This window comes from Chenopodium album, chromosome 18 (genome assembly GCF_948465745.1).
Source record: "Chenopodium album chromosome 18, dcCheAlbu1.1, whole genome shotgun sequence".
In the NCBI taxonomy this organism is placed as follows: domain Eukaryota; kingdom Viridiplantae; phylum Streptophyta; class Magnoliopsida; order Caryophyllales; family Amaranthaceae; genus Chenopodium; species Chenopodium album.
Window position 1 is genome coordinate 20,727,621 of NC_137851.1, and position 24,605 is coordinate 20,752,225.

Sequence of the window (24,605 nt, forward strand, 5' to 3'; positions counted from 1 at the left end):
AATAGCTACCTAAAACTCCTTTGAAGTACAATATTTGACGAAGATCTCCCAATCTGTATCTTTTATGAAAGGATATTTCCATGGGGGTTGTTGTCTGATTGCTCCATCTTCTAGATACATCCATTCAAGTCTTAGCCTAGTCTTGAAAGCTTTCCATCGCTTAGAAGCTTGTGTCAGTATCCAATTTCTGCGATTCTCGATGACAAAAAATCCCTTCTGCATTGTTGGTACAGAAACATTAAACCTTCGCTCATAAAAGCATATTGTATGACTTATTCAAATGTCTTAGGACTGAAAATGTTTGCTTACTGTGATAGCATTGTAGACTTCGTCTAAGACTCCATTTGGAAGGGCAGACCACTCCTTATAAGTAATCGTTACTCTTTCACGGGCAACAACACCAATGTAGGTGGAGAAATGAGACTTGTGCTCTCCTACTGGAACTCTTTTAATAGGATGCCATTCCAAACGAATCTTGGTGCCTGCTTGGATCGCCTTCCCCACCATAGCAAGTACAGTACGACCCCTCTCATCCTCACGCCTAATTTTCTCAGAATCCTCAGGATGTAATGTGTCACCTTCATTGGATGGGCGTACACGTTTTCTCTTTCTAGCCATCAACCTATAAAAAAATCAGAAAAATAAATTTAATAGGTTAGTCAAATGCAAAAATCATTGTAAGAATATTGCCAAAATTTTAAGTAGGACATCCTAAGGAAAAACCAATAATAAAAAAAAAGGTTAGTACTTTATATAAAAAAAAAATTACATTTGTTACGAGATCGCTTTCGCTTGACATTTTTTCGCTTCTTTGTATCTTCAACCCATGTAACCTCATTATGATCATCTCTCACATATATTGAAGAGTCGTCAACATTATCGTCCACTACTTTTCTTGTCAAAGAAGGAGTCTCCAGCACACTATAAACAGTATACTCATCAATGGAGTGTCGAGGCCTTGGTGTTATGACAACTGACCTTCGCTTATCTAAGGGGTCAGTCATATAAAAAATTTGTTTTGCTTGGGTAGCTAAAATAAAAGGATCCTCTTTGTGACCAACCTTGTTAAGATTGACCAAAATAAGTCCCAAGTTACTTTCTTCAACACCGTTGTTGCTGTCAACCCATTGGCATTTGAAAAGAGGAATCGAAAACATGGTGTAATGCAACTCGCAAATCTCTTCAATGACTCCATAGTATCTCATAGTACCACACACGGGATTCTTATCTTTTGCACTAGCAAAGTGAATAGCTTGAGCCTCTAAAGTGACCCCACTGTTTTGCATAGTGCTGTGTTCATCTTGGAACTTTGTGTAAAAAGTGCAACCATTTATTACATATCCTGAATAGTATGTTGCACTAAAGTCAGGTCCATATGCTAAACTCTTGACTCGATCTGAGATTACTATTGAAGAGTCATCGAGCTCCCTCATTACTTCATCTTTGAACCAAGAAATGAATGATTTGCTATGTTTGTCAGCTAATGCCTTTTTGCTTGCTCTTGGATTGTACTTTCTCAAGTGTCTCACATGTCTTTCAACATAGGGTGCAACTTCATCCTCATTATGCACAATGTATGATTGTGCCAATTGTCATAAGACATATCACGTTGCTTACGACCTAAGGTTCCCACACCATCCATTCGTCCACTATGACGAGATGTAGGAATCCCTATTCTCATTGAATTTATCATGAAATCACCAGCATATTGTAGTACTTCTTCATAGAAAAGTTGCTCAGCAATACAACCTTCAAGTCGATAAGCATTCTTCACATACCCTTGGTATGTTCTCATTTGTCTTTCAAAAGCCCATTGAACTCTCAAATATATTGGACCACAAAATCTTATCTCTCTTACCAAGTGAACCGTCAAATGAACCATGATATCAAAAAAAGATGGAGGAAAGTACATCTCTAATTGACACAAAATTATAACAATTTCTTCCTCCAAAGCATTCAAATGTTCGGGATCAATGACTTTACTATAGATTGCATTAAAAAACAAACAAAGTCTAGTAATGGCATATCGAACATTTTTAGGCAATATTGAACGAATAGCTACGGGCAACAAATTTTGCATCAAAACATGACAATCATGAGACTTAAGGCCCATAAGTTTCAAACTTTCCATGTTTACTAGGTTGCGAATGTTAGAAGAATAACCTTCCGGCACTTTCACTCCGGCCAAGCTCTGACATAACTCGATTTTCTCTTTTCTAGAGAGCGTATAAGCAGCCGGTGGCAAGTACTTTCGACCATTCTCATTCTCAACCACATGGAGTTCATTTCTAATCCCCATTTCCTTCAAGTCATCTCTAGCTTTCTCCCCATCTTTGGTCTTTCCACTAATATTCAATAGTGTACCAATAACACTATCACACACATTTTTCTCAATATGCATCACATCAAGTGTATGTCTCACAAAAAGGAATTTCCAATATGGTAAGCTCCACAATATTGAACACTTTTTGAATCCTTGCTGAGGAAGAAGTTTTTTGTGCTTCTTACCATATGTGATCTTGAGATCTTTGATCTTTTCAAACACCTCTACTTCAGATAGTATCTTAGGGCGCACCCTAAACTCTTGATGTCCATTGAAAGCCTTTTTCAAGTTGCGATAGTGATGAGTACATGGCAAAAATATACGATTCCCATCAAAAACATTCTTCTTAGATGCACTTAACCACCTTCCTGGAAAACCCTCCATGCATACGGGACAAGCAGTTTTCCCGTAAACTGTGTATCCTGATAGATTACCATATGCTGGAAAATCTTGAATAGTACAAAACAACAATGCTTTCAAATTGAAATTCTCATTACGATGTGCATCGAATACCTCTACACCTGTTTCCCACAACATCTTCAAATCATCAATTAGTGGAGCCAGATACACATCAATATCATTACCAGGCTGCCTTGGACCAGAAATTAGTAGTGATAACATCATATACCTTCTTTTCATGCAAAGTGTAGGAGGTAAGTTGTAGGTAATCAAAACAACAGGCCATGTACTATAAGTGCTACTCAATGATCCAAATGGATTGAAGCCATCTGTAGACAAAGCAAGGCGTAAATTACGCTTTTCTTTGGCAAATTCTGGAAATTCTCCATCAATAAACCTCCATTGTCGGGAATCAGCAGGATGTCTAATCATTCCATCATCCTCTCGACCATCGACATGCCATGTTAACTTTTCAGCATCTCCAGCATTAGAAAATAGCCTTTTAAACCTAGGTATTATTGGAAAGTACCATAATACCTTCGCAGGCACTCGTCCTTCATCTTTTTTGTATCGCGAGGCATTACAAATTGTGCATCTCTCTAACGATTCATTCTCGTTTCGATACAACATGCAATCGTTAGGGCAAGCATGAATTCTCTCATAAGGTAAACCCATGACACTTAGTGTCTTTTTTGCCTCATATGTACAACTTGGAAGGACATTATCATCCGGAAGCATGTCTTTTACCAATTCTAGGATCATATTAAAGCTTTGATCACTTAAGCCATGACCCGCCTTCAAGTTATACAACTTAAGTATGGCAGACAACCTTGTGTATTTGGTGCAACTTTCATACAAAGGCTTTTCAGAGTCGCTTAATAAGCTCTCAAATTTAGTGGGATCTTCATCAAAATTCTCCTGTACCACATGGAGAATTTCCTCTAATCTATCTCCCTCATTTGTATCTTGACCTTCATTAGCATTATCTGAAAAGTTACTCACCAAAGCTCCATCTCTACTTTCTCCATGCCAAATCCAACACGTATATGTTTTATCAAATTCCCATTTCTCCAAGTGATTAAGTATCTCTTCGGGTCTCTTGTACAAGAAATTATGGCACATGTGACAAGGACATGGTAGCTTATGGCGGCCTCCACTATTCTTAACTGCAAACTTAACAAATTCTCTAATACCTACTTGATATTTTGGGTCACCTGGCTTAGTTGTTGTTATCCAACTTCGATCCATTTAATATTTTCTACACAACAACAAATAATTATTAATCCCATTCGAATGATTTTATTAAATTTTTATATACTCCTGCCCTTCCCCTCTCCCTACACCTTTCCCCTTATCTTCTAATAATTAAATTGACAAAAATTATACCTCAGGAACCAATTAGCAACAAAACTCACGATTTTGTCTACATGCATGAACCCATAGTGCATTTTTATTAAATACATAAATAAATAATTTATAAAAAAAAAACAATCTGGAAATCCCAACCAACATTAAATATGTCATACAATCTAAGAATTTAAAGGGAAATCCCAACCAACATTAAATATGTCATACAATCTAAGAATTTAAAGGGAAATTCAAACAACAAATTATATATCTCTCTTCATCACAATAAAACCTAAAAAGAAAAACCCATTAAACATCATAAAGCACAGAAACTACAACCCAGAAAATCAAACGACAAACCAACACTTGATATGAAATTTCAAGCAGCCAAAATTGAACAGACTAACAACTTTTAATACCCAACATTAACTAAAATAATAGCATACTTACTGCTGCAATTTCTAATTCATTTCTATAATTGCAGATTTCCAACAAATGTCGAACAAGATAAAAAATTTATTTCAATAGTTCATCTCCGCAAACAAACCAATAAGTCACAAACAAATAAATAATCCATACACAAAACCCTAACAAAGCATGCATGCATCAATTGAGCCAAAATTCTAAACTTTAAGCCGTGGTGGAGCCGTGGAGGAGCCGTGGAGGACCTGTGGAGGAGCCGTTGAAGAGCTACTCTTTCTTTCTTTTTTTTTTTTTTTTTGTTTTTTTGAAGAAAACCCAAAGATGGCAGCTTGCAGCAATATCACCTTACAAAATTCATTCGAGAACTTGATGAAATCCAAAGCTCAATCGGGAATTTGATGAAAAATGGAAGAGATGAAATCCTACAACCAGCAATGAATAACGTACAGGCAGCAATGAAAGTAATGAAAATCACAATTTGATGAAAAATTGAAGAGGGTTATTTGATGAAATTGAAGGGTTTATTTTGGGTAGGAGTAGGAACGAAATTTGGGAGGGAATTGGAAAATAAGAGGCGGCATAAGAATTCTGTAGAATTTTTTTTTGTTTTTTACCTTGTATGTATGAGACCCGTTGTAACTAACAACAGGTCTCTTACCTAAGAGATCCGTTGTGAATAATAACGGATCTTTAAAATTACCATGTTATTTAAAACGGCAAAACATAATATAATGGCGCCTAATATTACAGACCCGTTGCGTGTAATGTAGGGTCTTGTATATATAATAAACCCGTTAAATTGTACAACGGGTCTCTTAAAAGGGGTCCTTTTGCCACTTTTTGTAGTAGTGTTCAAAAATCGTTTTTTTACTGTATTTGACATTCATTTGATACAGAATCCTTTGTTTGAATGTTCTTGACTTTCATTTGATTAAAAAATCTTTGTTTGAATATGTTTGACTTTCAATTGATTCAATTAGATTTGTTGAATGCATTTGACTTTTATTTTATTCCAAAAGCTTTGTTTGAATGTATATAACTTTCATTTGATTCTAAAAGCTTTGTTTGAATGTGTTTTACTTTCATTTGATTCAAAAAGCTTTGTTTGAATGTGTTTGACTTTCATTTAATCTAATTAGCATTGTTGCATGCATTTGACTACCAATTAATTCTATTATCATTGGTTAAATGTGTTTGACTTTCATTTGATTCAAATAGCATGGTTTGAATATGTTTGGCTTTATTCGATGAAATTAGCATTTTTGAATGCATTTGACTTTCATTTGATTAAAAAAGTTTTTTTTTATTGTTTTTGACTTTCATTTGATTCTTTTTTCTTTTTTTTTTTTTGGTAAGTAAGCAATTGTATTGCTATAAAACAAAACTGTACAATAATGTACAAAAAACATAAGCAAGCCTAAAAAAAGGCCCCCCCATACTACACAAAAACCATAAGGCCAAACTACCACCTAGGCACCTAGAACCCCCAACCACCTTCTAGGAAGGGTGCTGAGGGAAATAGGAACCCCTACTGGCCTCAGATTCTCCTGGTACCTTCTAGGAAGGGCACAAGAGAAAAAGGACCAGAACAGACAGCCAGAAAAGCTGTATCTAGAAGAAAAAACAGCCTACACAAAATCAGCAAGAAAAATACAGAACATACAAGCAACTAATACTAACAATACATCTTAGTTCTAAGTTGAAACAACCATTTGCAGTCTCCCACCTTCCACTTAGCATTGATGAGTTGCCGAGCTCTTCCCACTACTTCTCTCTTAACTACTTTGACAATGAAATCAGGATGCAGGATAGCTTGCTGCCAGAACACATGATTCCTAGTAAGCTAGATATGATAGATTGCAGCAGTTAAAGAAGCCAGGATAACATTGCTCTGAGCTTTGTTCTTTCCCTTTTGCTTCTAGATCTTCCAAGCCTTAGTAATGTAACATTGATGCATTGTGAAACCTAGCCATCTGCAGATACTGCTAAGACACCTTCTGTTGTAAATGCACTCAAAAAACAAGTATTTAACTGATTATGTCCTATCTCCACATAACATACACAAATCACTATCAAAGGCCCCAAAATGCATCAGCTTATCCCTGGTTTTGAGTCTGCCCAACATAGCTAACCAAGCCACAAAGGAATGCTTTGGGACATTATACTTGTTCCAAATCCATTGCTTCTAGGGAACTTTCTCCATATTACCCTGCAACCATTTGTAGCAGTCAGCAATCTTATACTTCTTATTCAGCCAGTTATTACTAGTAAACCCATCCTTGAGTTCATCTTTTACTTTGCACATCAACTTCACGCCTCACCCAGCCTCTCTCTTAGGAACATATTGCCACCAATCATGATCTTTTAGATAGACTGAGTGAACCCATTTGACCCATAAAGAATCTTTCTTTTTAGCAATTTTCCAGACATAACTCCCTAGAGCTGCCCTGTCCCAGGCTAGAAAGTCTCTTAATCCCAGGCCACCAGCATACATAGGTCTGCACACCCAATCCCAAGCCAAAGGAGGAGCCCTGCTTAACACTGCCTTTCCATCCCATAGAAAAGCCCTAAATAATTGAACAATTCTAAGCATAACAGATTTAGGTATTAGTAAACACTGAGCCCAATAAGTGTGCAAACTCATAAGCACAACATTCACAAGAGTAGCTCTTACCACATATGACAGGTTCCTACTGCTCCAGCATTGAATCTTGCCAAGCATTTTATCAATTAAAGAATCATAGTCAGCCACCTTTAAATACTTGTCATTTAAAGGAATGCCCAAGTACCTAAAAGGCGTATCACCAGTTATAAACCTAGAGATTTGCAAAATCTCCTCCCTGACTTGCTCCTGAACATTGCCAAAATAGATGGCAGTTTTATCAGTATTCACTTGCAAGCTAGATCTTCTTTCAAAAGACCTCAAAGCTCTAATCAGCATCTTAACAGACCTAACATTCCCATATGAAAATTACATCAGATCATCTACAAAGATAAGATGATTCAGAGTTAAAGGATCATACCTCTGATGATACTTGAAACCAGTCTTCTTGCCCACCTTCCTTAACATTCTAGTCAAATATTCCATGACAATCACAAATAGCAGGGGAGACATAGGATCCCCTTGCCTGATACCCTTCTTCCCAGCAAAGAAAACATATAATCCACCATTGAACATCAGAGAGAAAGCAGGGGTGCAGACACATTCCATTATCCAGGCAACAAATTTCTCAAGGGAACCCAAAGCTACCAGCATCTTACTGATAAACTCCCAACTAATGGAGTCATAAGCCTTCCTTGGGTCCACTTTAATAGTGTACCTGGGAGGCTTCCTCTTATTACTATAATTCTTAAGCACATCCTGGCATACCAAGTATTATCAAGAATTGACCTGCCAGCAAGAAAGACACCTTGACAAGGATCAATCAAATCTGGAAGCACTTCCTCAAGCCTTTCACAAATAAGCTTGGAAATCACTTTATAAATGACATTGCAACAGGCAATTGGTCTAAACTGAGTAACCTTATTTGCATTTGCTACCTTGGGAACTAAGGTTAGAGTAGTAGCATTCACATGCTTCAAGATTTTTCCATGCTGAAAGAACCCCAAAACTGCTTTAGTGACATCAGGTCCAATCACCTCCCAAGTGCTCTAAAAGAATTTGCTTGAAAAGCCATCTGGTCTAGGAGCTTTATCATCCTCAATACTCCATATGGCATTCCTTACATCCCTCTCACTAAAACTTCTACAGAGCCTAGCAGCCTGATCACTATCTAGGCATTTTCCTTCTTGAATAACAGCAAAATGCACCTCCCTACTAGTAACAGCATTTGAACCCAAAAGAGACTTATAATAATCAAAGAAAGCATCACAAACCTGCAGAGGATCAGAGACCACCTCCCCACTCTTACCAACAATAGAATACACACTATTTTGAATTCTTCTCTTTCCCAGGATAGCATGAAAGAAAGCTGAGTTCATGTCCCCATATTTTAACCAACGAACCTTGGCTTTTTGTTTCAGAAACTTATACCTAGCTCCATGAGCCAGAGCATACACCTCCCTAGCTTCCTTTTCCTATAAAATAAGATCCTCATCCCTAGGCCTTTCTTGTAATTCAGCCTAAATATCCATTAATTTCTTTTCAGCAATGGCATCTGTAGTCTCAACACAGGTGAACACTTTCATTTGATTCAAAAAGCTATGTTGAATGCATTTAACTTTTATTTAATTCAAAAAGCGTTGTTTGAATGTATTTGACTTTCATTTGATTTAATTAGCATTTTTGAATGCATTTGACTTTCATTTGATTCAAAAAGCTTTGTTTAAATGTCTTATACTTTCATTTGATTCAAAAAGCTTTGTTTGAATGTTTTTTAACTTTCGTATGATTCAATTAGCATTGTTTGAATGTATTTGACTTTCATTTGATTCAATTACTGTTGTTGAATGTACTTGACTTTCATTTGATTCAAAAAGCGTTGTTTGAATGTGTTTGACTTTTGTTTTATACAAAAAGCTTTGTTTGAATGTGTTTAACTTTCATTTAAGTCTAAAATCTTTGTTTGAATGTGTTTGACTATCGTTTGATTAAATTAGCATTGTTGAATACATTTGACTTTCGTTTGATTCATTTAGCTTTATTAACAGCATATTACTTACATTTGATTCGAAAAGCTTTGTTTGAATGTTTTCAACTTTCATTTGATTTAAAAAGCTTTGTTTGAATGTGTTTGACTTTCATTTGATTCCATAACCTTTGTGGAATGCATTTGACTTTCGTTTGATTCAATAAGCTTTGTTGAAAGCATTCAACTTTTATTTGATTCAAAAGGCGTTGTTTGAATGTGTTTGACTTTCATTTGATTCAATTAGCATTTTTGAATGCATTTGACTTTCATTTGATTCAAAAAGTTTTGTTTGAATGTTTTTTACTTTCATTTGATTCAAAAAGTTTTGTTTGAATGTCTTAGGATTTCATTTGATTCAAAAAGCTTTGTTTGAATGTTTTTTACTTTCATTTGAGTCAATTAGCATTTTTTGAATGTATTTGACATTCATTTGATTCAATTACTGTTGTTGAATGTATTTCACTTTCATTTTTTTTCAAAAAGTGTTGTTTGAATGTGTTTGACTTTTGTTTTATACAGAAAGCTTTGTTAGAATGTGTTTAACTTTCATTTTAGTCAAAAATTTTTGTTTGAATGTGTTTGACTATCGATTGATTCAATTAGCATTGTTGAATACCTTTGACTTTCGTTTGATTCATTTAGCTTTATTAACAGCATATTACTTTCATTTAATTCAAAGGCTTTGTTTGAATGTGTTCAACTTTCATTTGATTTAAAAAGCTTTGTTTGAATGTGTTTGATTTTCATTTGATTCAATAAGCTTTGTTAAATGCATTTGACTTTTATTTAATTCAATAAGCTTTGTTGAATGCTTTTAACTTTCATCTAATTTAATAAGCTTTGTTAAATGTGTGTGACTTTGATTTGATTCAATTAGATTTGTTGAATACATTTGACTTTTAATTAATTTAATTAACTTTGTTGCATGCATTTGACTTTTATTTGATTCAAAAATCTTTGTTTAAATGTGTTTGACTTTCATTTGATTCAAAATTCTTTGTTTTAATGTGTTTCGCTCTCATTTGATTTAAAAAGATTTTGAATGAATTTCGCTTGATTCAAAAAACTTTGTTTGAATGTGTTTTGATTTAATTAGTTTTGTTGAATCTATTTTACTTCATTTGATTCAATTATCTTTGTTGAATGCATTTAACTTAAATTTTATTCAAAAAGTGTTGTTTGAATGTGTTTGACTTTCCATTTGATTCAATTAGCATTTTTTAATGCATTTCATTTTCATTTGAGTCAAAAAGTTTCGTTTGAATGTGTTTGACTTTCATGAGATTCAAAACGCTTTGTTTGAATGTTTTAGACTTTCATTTGATTCAAAAAGCTTTGTTTGAATGTGTTTGACTTTCATTTGATTCAATTAGCATTGTTTGAATTTGTTTGACTTTCATTTAACTTAATTACCGTTGTTTAATGCAATAGACTTTCATTGTTAAATGTGTTTGACTTTCATTTGATTCAATTAGCTTGGTTGAATGCATTTGACTTTTAATTGATTCAATTACCTTTGTTGAATATATTTGCCTTTTATTTGATTCAAAAAGCTTTGTTTAAATGTGTTTGTCATTCAATTAATTCAAAAATTCTTTGTTTGAATGTGTTTGATATTCATTTTATTCAACAAAGAGTTTGAATAATTTTCGCTTGATTTAAAAAACTTTGTTTGAATGTGTTTAACTTACATTTGATTTAATTAGTTATGTTGAATCCATTTGACTTCATTTGATTCAATTAGATTTATTGAATGCATTTAACTTTTATTTGATTGAAAAAGCGTTTTTTAAATGTGTTTCACTTTCATTTGATTCAATTAGCATTTTTGAACGCCTTTGACTTTCATTTGATTTAAAAGGTTTTGTTTGAATGTGTTTGACTTTTATTTGATTCAAAAAGCTTTGTTTGAATGTTTTAGATATTTTGCTTTTTTTTTTTTGGTAACTTAAAATTTTACTACCAAAGGGGAGAAAATGTTACAACTCACAACAGCTAAGCTATAACAACACAGAAACTACAAACACCACAAGACCTACAAAAAGGCCACCCTAACACCCACAAGTTCCTATCCCAAACAAATCACCATCTAAGAGGGGTTCTTGAAAGTGAAAGGAATAGAACAAACTGGACTTAGGGACCCTGACCACCTTCTAGGATGGGTTCCAAGGAACCAGAACCAGAAAGGATAAAAAAGAGAAAATTACACAAATAACAGATTTTTATCACTAGGATTACATCTGCAAGCAACTAAAAACACAATATCTCTAATGACAGTTCTGGTAGATTTGGAGTCACCATTAAACATCATAGCATTCCTCTGCAACCAAATGTTGTAGACAGTTTCAGCAAACAGCATGGAGATCAGTTTGCTCCTAACTGTTGATTTCCTATAACATTTAGCAATCCATTGCTGCTCTTTAGAAAATTGCAGAACAGGTCTAGAAAACCTCAACAGCTGCAGAACAGAAGTCCAAATTTCCTTGGAGTAAGGCTAGTATAAAAACAAGTGCTCAACGGTTTCATCAGCACCTGAACATAGGAAACAGATAGGATCACACGGGATATGCCAAGAAAGCAACCTATCTTTTGTCACCAACCTGTTCAATAGAGTTAAACAAGTGATGAAAAGACTTTTAGGAGAATCTTGGTTATTACACATGAATCTTTTCCAAGGAACTCTAGCACCTTTAGGTTTGATCCAATTATAGAGCTCTTTGATACTCATTTTGCCTTTGGAAGTCACAACAGACCAACCACCAATACCATTGATCATGTCTCTATTGGACATAATCTTTTTAAGCACCCAGGTAGATTTTTAGGAATCGGAACAGTCCAGAAATCTTTATTTGCAAAATAATATATGTGGATCCATTAAACCCATAAATTGTCATATTTATGAGCAATATCCAAAAGAATCTTAGCAATAGAAGCCTTATTATAGTCTTCAAGAAAGGTGATATTCCAGCCACCACAAGACTTAGGAAGAGACATAAACTTCCAAGCCACCAAAGCTTTCTTAGAAGGATTGCCATTTCTTGTCCACAAGAAACATCTAAATTTGGACTCAATTTCTCTGATAAGTTTTTTTGGAAGAACAAAGATTTGAGCCCAATAGGCATGTATCCCAACGAGGACACTCTTGACAAGCTGAAACCTCCTAGCATAAGAAAGATGCTTTACTGCCCAGCTATCAATTCTTAAAGTAATTCTCTCAAATAGAGGCCTGCATTAAGAGATATTAAGCTTTTTAGCAGAAAGAGGGACCCTAAGATACCTAGAAGGAAAAGTTCCTTTATTCATCCCCAAAACATCCTGTAAAGCATCTTGCTCAGAGTCAGTGAGCCCACCAAAATAAACATCACTTTTATCAAGGGTTGCATCAAGTCCAAAAGCAGAAGAGAATTTCTAAAAAGCCTGCAGAAGAAGCTGGACAGAAATAAGATCACCTCTAGAGAAGTGAAATAAGTCATCAGCAAACATGGTGTGTGTGATTCCAAGTTTTTCACATCTAGGATGAAAGTTAAAGTTTGGATCCTTAGTCATCTCAGTAAAACACCTAGATAGATACTCCATACAAATATCAAAAAGAAAAGGAGACAGTTGAATATCCATTCAGAATAATAGAATAAGAAACAATAGTCATACGGCCCATTATCAAATCAATAACTCTGTTAGGAAAACCTAACTCACCAAGAACAGTTTTAAGGAAACCCCATTCAACATAATCATAAGCTTTCCTCAAATCAATCTTTAGCATGCACCTAGGAGTTATAAATCTGTGGGAGTAGCCTTTGATGAGCTCTGTAGCAAGCAAGATGTTATCACCAATGTGTCTACTAGCAATGAACTCAGCTTGAGAACTGCTAACAACATATCCAATAACCTGTGCAAGCCTGACTGTAATAACCTTTGAAATGAGCTTATAGACCATTGTACAGCAAGCTATAGGACTATATTCCTTGACATAGGAAGGACATTGAACTTTAGGCACAAGAGTAATTGTAGTACAATTCCATTGCCTAGCAATTTCACCATGTTCAAAGAAGTCCATAATAGCACTATAAACATCATCCTTGATATGGCTCCAAGCCTGTTTAAAGAACACAGCATTAAAGCCATCTATACCAGGGGCTTTGTCATCACCATTATCAGCTAAAGCTTGATCAATCTTAGATTGAGTGACATGTTTAGAGAGAAGAAAACAATCCTCAGCACTAAGTGATTTCCCAGCTTTAAGAGTGTTAAGATCAGCAGCAGGAAAAGAGGTAGCAACAGATCCCAGCAAAGACTGACGAGGGGAAAAGACTAGGTCGTTGACTAATCCTCCCTAATTCAAACTAAATTTATAAACACTTAACAAACCTAAATACAAGTATAGAGGTAAGTCAAGGGTCGAACCTAAAGGAACGGTTATGTTCAAGTGCTTTCAATAAATGCCTAAGCTAGGTCGAAGTCAAGGGTAAAAAGGTAAAACTAACAACTAACAAATAAAGAATCAAACAAATAAAACACTAGGAAAGGGGATCAATAAGTAATCATGACAATTGCAACAACTTGGGACAAACATGCCAATCAATGGTTGTAAAGACTAATGATAAGAGCAATCAATTGGAATTAAAGAGCTATCTCTTAATCGTTAAGCTAGATGTCTCTACGAATAACAAACTAAGAGAATCACAATCCAAACCAATCGATAATTGCAATTCCTAAATCAATTGGTCGTGTTATTAGCAATTACAATGCAATCTAGCATAATTCTCAAGGCCTAATTGAATTACACACATTCAAACTTACATTAATCACTTTAATCTCAAAAATCAATCAACACAATTCCCAAATTAATCACAATCAATCAATCATACAAGTTTCACCCAATTCCTAGCCAAACAACTACTTAAGAATCATCATCTATCAACAAACAACTTAAGAAATCAAGAATAAACAAAATATGAAGAACAACTAATCAAGATCAAACATCAAAATCAAACCAAACAAACATGAATCTAAACAAAACAATAAGATGAGATAGAGTTAGAAATGCTCATTGATAATAGAGTAGATCTTCAACACAATTATCACCCTTGTATCATCAATCTCTCAAATCACCATTGAAATCTCTCACTTTCTCTGTTTAAATCTACTCCTAAACTAACCTTAAAACTAGAGAGAGAAACTCTCAACTAAGCTAAAATTATGATGAAAAAATATGTCTAAAACTTCTTCTCTCCCCTCTCTAGAAATGAAGAAAATCTATATATGGTAAAGCTAACTAAGAAGAAGTTAGTTAGACGTCCCAAAGAGACCTCAAAAGGGGCGGCCCCTCACTCCATAGCGCACCCGTAACAAAATGGGTACGGAAAGAGGGAAGAGAGAGAGGCGCGGCCACGCCAGCCACCTGCGCGGCCGCTCCTCCCTCGCGCGCGCCTATGCCATGAGAGTAGGGGATTCTCTTTTGTGCGCTTGAAAGTGACCCCGCGAGCTTTGGATGATGCATGTTGATGCAGTTTCTAGGAGCCAGTATGGTGGGTTCAACAACGCCTCTTCATGTCCACGCAGTATGAGGGCGCATCCTTGAAGACTTGACCCTTGCACACCTTTGCTTTTGGGCTTCAAAAGGAAGGACCAGGACACATCTTTGGCTTGAAAACCCCAAGAGAAAGCCATTGAGCCTCTCGAACATTGCCAACTTCCTAGAATCAAAGAAAAGCAAACAAGTAAAGAAGAAAATGCAAAATAACCTAAGAAAAGCAAGAAATTAAGAAAGCAACTAAAGAAAATGCAAAGTAGAGAAAATAAAAGTAACACTAGATAAAAGGAGATAAAAGAGATGTACAAACAATGAAAAATCATCCTAAAAGAAGCTAAATGAGTGCCATAAATGACACTCATCAGAGACTTATAAAAATTCAGAATCTCATTTTTTATCAAATTAGGATCCTTAAGCAAAATATCAGCATCATTGTAAATGGAGTCAATTATGTTCCTGTTCTGTCTCTGCTTAAGATTAGAGAAAAAATAATGGGAGTTAAAGTCCCCTACCTTGATCCAATTCACTCTTAAATTCTGCTTCAAAATACTCTCCTGAATATTTCACCTTCTCCATAGCCTCAACTTCCTAATTCTGAAGGCTAATGTTAGAGAAATCATCAGCAAGCTTAGACTGAATATCATGTAAAAGATTCCTAGAACTCTCCAAGTTTTCAGGGACCTTAGAAAAATTCTTAGTATTTAAACTTTTCAAACCATTATTAACAGATTTCAACTTATTCGAAACTACAACCATAGAAGTGTCAGGGCCAGAAACATTCCATTGAGAGTGCACAACATCAGAAAAATCAACATGAGAAGCAAAGAAATTCATGAACCTGAAAGGCCTACCTCTACTAGCAGCAGCATGACCAATATCCACAAGAACAGGACAATGATCAGAAAGATCATGAGGGAGATAAATGGCTTCAATATGCCCATAAGACAAAATCCAAGCCTCATTAATCAACCCTCTATCAATCCTAGTAGCAGTTTTGTCAATACCATGTCCTTTGTTATTCCAAGAATAAAAACATTCTTTGCTTTTAATTTCAGCAAGGTCTAAATCAAGAATATAGTCCTGGAAATCTTTAACCTCATAGTCTATGACTAGATTACCATTTAGTCTATCATTAGATAAGAGAAAAATATTAAAGTGACCTATGTAGAGCCAGGGAAGTTAAATATTGCTAGATTCTTAATATCTCTCCACATAGGCTTCCTATGTTGAATAGAATGAAAGCCATAGACAAAGGTACAGGCCACCTGGTGCTGCAGATCCATAGAAGTCACAATAGTGTGAATAAACTTCTGAGTAACATAAATCACATCAAGATTAACAGTGTCACACTTCCACCAGATTAACAGTGTCACACTTCCACCAAAGAATAGTTACAACTCCAATCCTAAGCTCTCCCAAATTTCTTCTGGAAAGACAATTGATTATAAATCTTAACTTTAGTTTCCAAAATAGCAATAACATCTATAGAATGAACCTTGAGTAAATGCTTCACAACAGTCACTTTATTAGAGTCAGTAAGGCCCCTAATGTTCCTGGTTATAATTATCATGGGACTAGAGGGGGATTACCATCACCCTCAATAGGATTAGACAAATCATCCTGAGTATCTTCAAGTAATGCAGAATAAGGGTTTGAGCTAGAAACTACAGGTATCATATGAGCATCAGTGTGACTTTTATGCTTCCTGCCAACCACTCTCCAATCATTATCAAAATTAGCTTGCTGAGCTCCTGGTGTAGGAGTAATAATACAGCACCATGAACAGTTCAATTACCCCCATTAGAACCAGACCCAGCAGCTACAGGTGCAGGAACAAGAACAAGATTGGCCTTAGGAACCCATACCTTTGGCTGTTCTTTAGGCTTCTCCTTAGGAGCATTTCTGTTTCTTCTGAGTTTGAGCCTTTTTGGCAGGAATGTTGTAGTCATGACCCACCTTATTATATTTCTCGCAAAAGGGAGGAGTCCATTCAAAAATAATTTTCTGTTCAATAAAAAAACCATCTGGACTCTCAACCTAGATAGTCTTAGGTAAGGGTTTAGTAACATCTACCTAAATCAACAATCAAGAAAATGATACCCTCAATTGCTGTGAAGTGCATTCATCAGCACAGATTGGGACCCCAAGCGCACTTCCCATCCTACTCAAAGTATCCACCCCAGCAATTCAAAGGTAAATTAGGGAGTTTAACCCATAAAAGAACAATCCTCAACACCTCAGCATGAAAATCAAACTTCTTAGACCAAGGTTTGACAATTGCTGCCTTGCCATAGAACATATGTGGGCTGGCAATAAGAATAGTATTCATATCATCATAGTTTTGCAATTTAATTAGAAAATAGCCATCATCATACCAAAAAATTTAAGGCTTAGCAATAGCACTCCAATTCTAAGCAATATATCTATGGACTGCAGCAATATTAGGATAATAATCTATATCATAGAAAACCACAGAGTTTTACCACTTAATGTTACCTGCATGAAGTTCTGGTTGCTGCAATTGAGCAACAACTTTACCATCTTCGAGAAAAGGAGCCACAAAAGAGAGCGCAGAACCCTTAGTAGTCAGCTTAGCAGATCTTGTTTTCTGAGCAGCAGGACTGTCTTAGTATGACCATGCACCTCTACCTCTACATCAGAAGCAATCGATTCATCAATAGAAGCGGTATCGGGTCTAGAAACCAATGGAACAGTACTTTATGAAACCCTATATACTGCTGGATTTGTATTTCTAGAGATTGAACCAAAATTGAGCTCATTACCACCTCCAGACAACTCAGAATTACTTCTCAAAGCAACTCCAAAGATGGTTCCAGCAGAATCAGGTCTGGAATCCAATGGAATAGTAGTTTTCAACACTGTTTCATTAAATTTCTGCAAGTGAGTAAGACGAGTCATCCTGTAAAAATCCTCAAGAGCTATCAAATCTGCTCTGGTAATCTTCCAGTTAAAGGATTAACTTGATGAGGCGGAGGAGTGACCAATTCCTAAAGATCATCAGCTTCTTCTTGAATTGCAGCAGATCCAGAAAAACCAAGAGGATTCAATTGATTTAAACCATCATTAAAATTAGTTAAAGAAGCTAGATTAGATTGATTTAGAGTAATTTGAGGTATGGAGGTGGATTGTTTCTTCCTTCGAGCCATTGAAATCAAATAAGCTGAAAAGAACAAGAAAAATCAAACGACCATGGAAGAAGAGAGAAGAGAGAAAAGTCAAACAAAGCCAATGCCACTAAATATAACCTGAATGCGAGCGTTTTAGAATTTCATTTGATTAAAAAAGCTTTGTTTGAATGTATTTGACTTTCATTTTATTCAATCAGCATTGTTTGAATGTATTTGACTTTCATTTGATTCAATTACCGTGGTTGAATGCATTTGACTTTTATTTGATTCAAAAAGAGTTATTTAAATATATTTGACTTTCATTTTATACAAAAAGATTTTTTTGAATGTGTTTAACTTTCATTTAAGTCAAAAATCTTTGTTTGAATGTGTTTAACTATCGTTTTATTCAATTAGCATTGTTGAATACATTTGACTTTCGTTTGATTTATTTAGCCTTATTAAATGCATATTACATTCATTTAATTCAAAAAGCTTTGTTTAAATGTGTTCAACTTTCATATGATTTAAAAAGCTTTGTTTAAATGTGTTTGACTTTCATTTTATTAAAAAATCCTTGTTTAAATGCATTCGACTTTCGTTTGACTCAATTAGCTCTGTTGAATGCATCTAACTTTAATTTAATTTTAAAAACTTTGTTTGATTGTGTTTAACGTTCATTTGATTTAATAAGCTTTGTTGAATGCATTTGACTTTCATTTAATTCAATAAGCTTTGTTGAATGTATTTGATTTTCATTTAATTCAATATAGATAATTAATGTGTTAGACTTTCATTTGACTTAATTAGCTTTGTTAGATGCATTTACCTTCATTTGATTCAAAAAGCTTTGTTTGAATGTGTATGACATTCATTTGATTCAAAAAGCTTTATTTGAATGTGTTTGACTTTTAGTTGATGAAAAAACCTTTACCTGAATGTGTTAGACTTTCGCTTGATTCAAAAATCTTTTTTGAATGTATTTGACTTTCATTTGATTCAATCAGTTTTGTTGAATGCATTTGACTTCATTTGATTTAATTAGCTTTGTTAAATACATATAACTTTCATTTGATTAAAAAAGTTTTGTTTGAATGTGTTTGACTTTTGTTTGATCCAATTAACGTTTTTTAATGCATTTGACTTTCATTTGATTAAAAAAGTTTTGTTTGAATGTGTTTAACTTTTATTTGATTCAAAAAGCTTTGTTTGAATAGTTTAGACTTTTATTTCATTCAAAAAGCTTTGTTTGAATTTGTTTGACTTTCATTTGATTCATAAAGCATTGTTTGAATTAGTTTACTTTCGTTTGATACAGAAAGCTTTGTTTGAATGTGTTTAACTTTTATTTGCGTCAAATATCCTTGTTTGAATATGTTTGACTTTCGTTTCATTCAATTAACTTTGTTGAATGCATTTGACTTTCATTTAATTTGAAAGGCTTTGTTTGAATGTGTTCAACTTTCATTTGATTTAAAAAGCTTTGTTTGAATGTGTTTGACTTTCATATGATTTAATAAGCTTTGTTGAATGCATTTCACTTTCATTTGATTCAATAAGCTTTGTTGAATGCATTTGACTTTCATTTAATTCAATAAGCTTTGTTTAAAGTGTTTGACTTTCATTTGATTTAATTTGCTTTGTTGAATGCATTTGACTTTCAATTGATTCAATTAACTTTGTTAAATGCATTTGACTTTTAATTGATTTAAAAACCTTTAAATGAATGTGTTTGACTTTCTCTTGATTCAAAAATCTCTTTTGAATGTATTTGACTTTCATTTGATTCAATTAGTTTTGTTGAATGCATTTGACTTCATTTGATTTAATTAGCTTTGTTAAATACATATATCTTTCATTTGATTCAAAAATCATTGTTTGTATATGTTTGAATTTTATTTGATTCAATTAGCGTTTTTTAATGCATTTGACTTTCATTTGATTCAAAAAGTTTTGTTTGAATGTGTTTAAATTTTATTTGATTCAAAAAGCTTTGTTTAAATATTTTAGACTTTCATTTAATTTAAAAACCTTTGTTTGAATTTGTTTGATTTCAATTGATTCAAAAAGCGTTGTTTGAAGTTGTTTCACTTTTGTTTTATACAGAACGCTTTGTTTAATGTGTTTATCTTTTATTTGAGTCAAAATCCTTGTTTGAATATGTTTGACTTTCATTTCAATGAATTAGCTTTGTTGAATGCATTTGACTTTCATTTAATTTAAAAGGCTTTGTTTGAATGTGTTCAACTTTCATTTGATTTAAAAAGCTTTGTTTGAATGTGTTCAACTTTCATTTGATTTAAAAATCTTTGTTTGAATGTGTTTGTCTTTCATATGATTTAATAAGCTTTGTTGAATGCATTTCACTTTCAATTGATTCAATAAGCTTTGTTGAATACATTTGACTTTCATTTAATTCAATAAGCTTTGTTAAATGTGTTTGACTTTCATTTGATTTAATTAGCTTTGTTGAATACATTTGACTTTTAATTGATTCAATTAACTTTTTTAAATGCATTTGACTTTTAATTGATTCAAAAACCTTTGCTTGAATGTGTTTGACTTTCGCTTGATTCAAAAATCTTTTTAGAATGTATTTGACTTTCATTTGATTCAATTAGTTTTGTCGAATGCATTTAACTTCATTTGATTTAATTAGCTTTGTTAAATACATATATCTTTCATTTGATTCAAAAAGCATTGTTTGTATAAGTTTGACTTTTATTTGATTCAATTAGCGTTTTTTAATGCATTTGGCGTTCATTTGATTCAAAAAGTTTTGTTTAAATAGTTTAGACTTTCATTTCATTAAGAAACCTTTATTTGAATTTGTTTGACTTTTATTTGATTCAAAAAGCGTTGTTTGAAGTGGTTTGACTTTCGTTTGATACAGAAAGCTTTGTTTAATGTGTTTAACTCTTATTTGAGTCAAAAATCGTTGTTTGACTTTCATTTGATTCAATTAGCTTTGTTGAATGCATTTGACTTTCAATTGATTCAATTGACTTTGTTAAATGCATTTGAATTTTAATTGATTCAAAAAGATTTGTTTGAATGTGTTTGACTTTCATTTGATTCAAAAAGCTTTGTTTGAATGTGTTTGACTTTCATTTGATTCCAAAAGCTTTGTTTAAATTTGTTTGACTTTCACTTGATTTAAAAAGTGTTGTTTGAATGTGTATGACTTTCATTTGATTCAATAAGCACTTTTGAATGCATTTGACTTTCATTTGATTCAAAATTTTTTGTTTGAATATGTTTGATTTTATTTGAGTCAAACTTCCTTGTTTGAATGTGTTAGACTTTTATTTGATTCAAAAAACTTTGTTGGAATATGTTTGTCTTTCATTTCATTTAATTAGCATTGTTTGAATGAGTTTAACTTTCATTTAATCTAATTAGCGTTGTTTAAATGTGTTTGAATTGCATTTGATTCAATTAGCTTTGTAGAATGCATTTGACTTTCATTTGATCTAAATAGCTTTGTTTAAATTTGTTTCACTTTCATTTGATTCAAAATGATTTGTTTGTATGTGTTTGACTTTTATTCGATTTAATTAGCGTTTTTAAATGAATTTGACTTTCATATGATTCAAATAGTTTTGTTTAAATGTGTTTGACTTTCATTTTATTCAAAAAGCTTTGTTTGAATGTGTTTGGCTTTTATATTATTCAGTTAGCTATGTTTTTATGTGTTTGACTTTCTTTTAATTCAATTAGCGTTATTTGAATGTGTTTGACTTTTATTTGATTTATTTAGCTTTGTCGTATGCATTTGACTTTCATTTATTTCAAAAAGCTTTGTTGAATGCATTTGACTTTCATATGATTCAAAAAAAGGTTTTTGAATGTGTTTGACTTTCATTTGATATAGAAAGCTTTGTTTGAATGTGTTTAACTTCCATTTGATTTAAAAATCATTGTTTCAATGTGTTTGACTTTCATTTGATTCAATTAGTTTTGTTGAGTGCATTTGACTTTCATTTTATTCAAAAAGCTTTGTTTGAATGTGTTCAACTTTTATTTGATTCAAAATCTTTGTTTGAATATGTTTAACTTTCATTTGTTTCAAAAAACTTAGTTTGAATGTGTTTGACTTTCATTTGATCCAATTAGCATTCTTGCATGCATTTGACTTTCATTTAATTCTATTAGTATTGTGTAAATGTGTTTGGCTTTAATTTGATTCAAATTGTATTGTTTGAAAATGTTTGACTTTCATTTCATTCTATTAGCTTTTTCGAATGCATTGCCTTTCATTTGATTCAAAAGGTGGTTGTTTAAATATGTTTGACTTCCATTTTAATCAATTATCATTGTTTTAATATGTTTGACTTTCATTTTATTCCATTAGCGTTGTTTAAATGTGTTTGACTTTCATTTGATTTAATTAGCTTTGTTGAATGCATTTAACTTTCATTAGATTCAAAAACCTTTGTTTGAATGTGTTTGACTTTCATTTATTTGATTCGAAAAACATTGGTTTAATGTGTTTGACTTTTATTTAATTCTAAATTCTTTTTTTTTAATATGTTTGACTTTCATTTGATTTAAAAAGCCTTGTTGAAAGCATTTAACTTTGATTTGATTCAATTACCATTGTATAAATTAGTTTGACTTTCATTTAATTCAAAAAGCTTTGCTTGAATTTGATTGAACTTTATTTGATTCAATTAGCCTTGTTGAATACATTTGACTGTAATTTGATTTACCTATCTTCGTTAAATGCATTTGACTTCCATTTAATTTAAAAAGCTTTGTTTGAATGTGTTTGACTTTCATTTAATTCAATTAGCTTTGTTGAATGCATTTGACTTTAATTTGATTTTAAAGTCTTTGTTTGAATGTGTTTGATTTTCATTTGACTCAAAAACCATTATTGAATGCATTTGACTGTAATTTGATTCAAACAGCTTTATTGAATGCATTTGACTTTCATTTGATTCAAAAGACTTTCTTTTGATTCAAAAATCTTTGTTTAAATGTGTTTAACTAACATTTGATTTAAAAATCTTTGTTTAAATGTGTTTGACTTTCATTTTATTCAAAAAGATTTGTTTGAATGTGTTTGACTTTTATTTTATTTACAATGCTTTGTTTGATTGTTTTTTACTTTCATATGATTTAATTAGCTATAATGAATGCATTTTGACTTTCATTTTATTAAAAAAGCTTTATTTGAATGTGTTTGACTTTCATTTGATTCAATTTTCTTTGTTTAATGTGTTTGACAATCATTTTGATTCAATTAGCGTTTTTTATTGCATTTCACTTTTATTTCATTCAAGAAGCATTGTTTGACTGTGTTTGACTTTTATTTGATTCAAAAAGCTTTGTTTGAATGTGTTTGACTTTCAATTGATTCAAAAACCTTTGCTTGAATTTATTTGACTTTCGCTTGATTCAAAAATCTTTTTTGAATGTATTTGACTTTCATTTGATTCAATTAGTTTTGTTGAATGCATTTGACTTCATTTGATTTAATTAGCTTTGGTAAATACATATAACTTTCATTTTATTCTAAAAGCGTTGGTTAAATGCGTTTGACTTTTATTTGATTCAAAAAGCATTTTTAAAGCATTTGACTTTCATTTAATTCAAAAAGTTTTGTTTGAATGTGTTGAACTTTCATTTGATTCAAAAAGCTTTGTTTGAATAGTTTAGAATTTCATTTGATTCAAAAAGCTTTGTTTGAATTTGATTGACTTTCATTTGATTCAAAAAGTGTTATTTGAATTGGTTTGACTTTCGTTTGATGCAGAAAGCTTTGTCTGAATGTGTTCAACTTTTATTTGCGTCAGAAATCCTTGTTTGAATATGTTTGACTTTCGTTTCATTCAATTAGCTTTGTTGAATGCATTTGACTTTCATTTAATTTAATAGGCTTTGTTTGAATGTGTTCAACTTTCATTTGATTTACAAAGCTTTCTTTGAATGTGTTTGACTTTCATATGATTTAATAATCTTTGTTGTATAGATTTAACTTTCATTTGATTCAATAAGCTTTGTTGAATGCATTTGATTTTCATTTAAGCAATAAGCTTTGTTGAATGCATTTGACTTCATTTGATTTAATTAGCTTTGTTAAATACATATAACTTTAATTTGATTCAAAAAGCGTTGTTTGTATATGTTAGACTTGTATTTGATTCAATTAGCGTTTTTTAATGCATTTGAAATTCATTTTGTTTTAGGTAATTTTACCCATGCCACGTGGGCCAATCAAGTCTTGACACGTGTCATACTCTGGTTGGTCCAAATTGGACTAGTCTCCATTTGACACGTGTCCCTCCTAGAGCTTGGGAGAAAAAAAGCAGCCTTCAAGGGCCCAAATCCCGAGAAACCGTAATACGGCTCAGCCCAGCAAAGCTAGGTCAGAGTGACCTAATCAGGGGCACGTTTCCCCATGACCCTATAATTAGGGAGATTCCCCCATTTTCTGGACAAGAATTAATTATTACAGAAGATCCTACATTCTCTTACATCAGAGAAACATCTGATCTCGGAATCCGGGAAGATCTCATTTTCATTTTCCGCACCTTCTCCTACCCACATTCAAGTACTAACTTGATCGTCGGAGGCGGAGCTCCTACCACCCGGAGTCTCCGTTATTTTGCAGGTACAGTCGCAGTCGGATCAATCCTCGAGCTATAACTCTCCCGAGGGACAAAAATACCCTAAACATTTGGCGTCGTCTGCGGGGAGAGTACCTCAAGGATGGTTCAAGATTCTGTACCGCCTCCTGACCACAAGGCTAGCCAGCCGGAGGTCTTTACAGATGATGAGAATGATGATCCTCAGGTTGAAACGTACATAGCCAAAGA

At 33.1% G+C, this 24,605-nt stretch overlaps 2 protein-coding genes across 2 annotated transcripts; both read right to left on the bottom strand.

Annotated features, from left to right (window-relative positions):
* Window positions 1–1,525: 1,525 nt before the first annotated feature.
* Window positions 1,526–3,970, bottom strand: LOC145591973 (uncharacterized). The gene has a single exon (XM_081648449.1). It carries the CDS (start codon window positions 3,968–3,970, stop codon window positions 1,526–1,528), a length of 2,445 nt encoding a protein of 814 aa, XP_081504575.1.
* A 7,356-nt stretch (window positions 3,971–11,326) lies between these two features.
* LOC145591974 (uncharacterized) lies at window positions 11,327–15,229 on the bottom strand. Its single transcript, XM_081648450.1, has 5 exons — window positions 15,166–15,229; window positions 12,725–13,443; window positions 12,401–12,531; window positions 12,004–12,349; window positions 11,327–11,617 (listed from the first exon to the last, which is right to left on the bottom strand). Exons 1-5 carry the CDS (start codon window positions 15,227–15,229, stop codon window positions 11,327–11,329), a joined length of 1,551 nt encoding a protein of 516 aa, XP_081504576.1.
* Window positions 15,230–24,605: the final 9,376 nt, after the last annotated feature.

Bases quoted from the DNA above. Each gene is read 5' to 3' on its own strand.
- LOC145591974 (XM_081648450.1), bottom strand. From the start codon at position 15,229: ATGGAGAAGGTGAAATATTCAGGAGAGTATTTTGAAGCAGAATTTAAG. The intron at 12,532-12,724 runs GTCTCCTTTTCT...CAGGCTTTTTAG, and splicing joins TTCTGAATGGATATTCAACT to AAATTCTCTTCTGCTTTTGG. The intron at 12,350-12,400 runs GTATCTTAGGGT...CTCTTAATGCAG, and splicing joins AAAGGAACTTTTCCTTCTAG to GCCTCTATTTGAGAGAATTA.
- LOC145591973 (XM_081648449.1), bottom strand. From the start codon at position 3,970: ATGGATCGAAGTTGGATAACAACAACTAAGCCAGGTGACCCAAAATAT.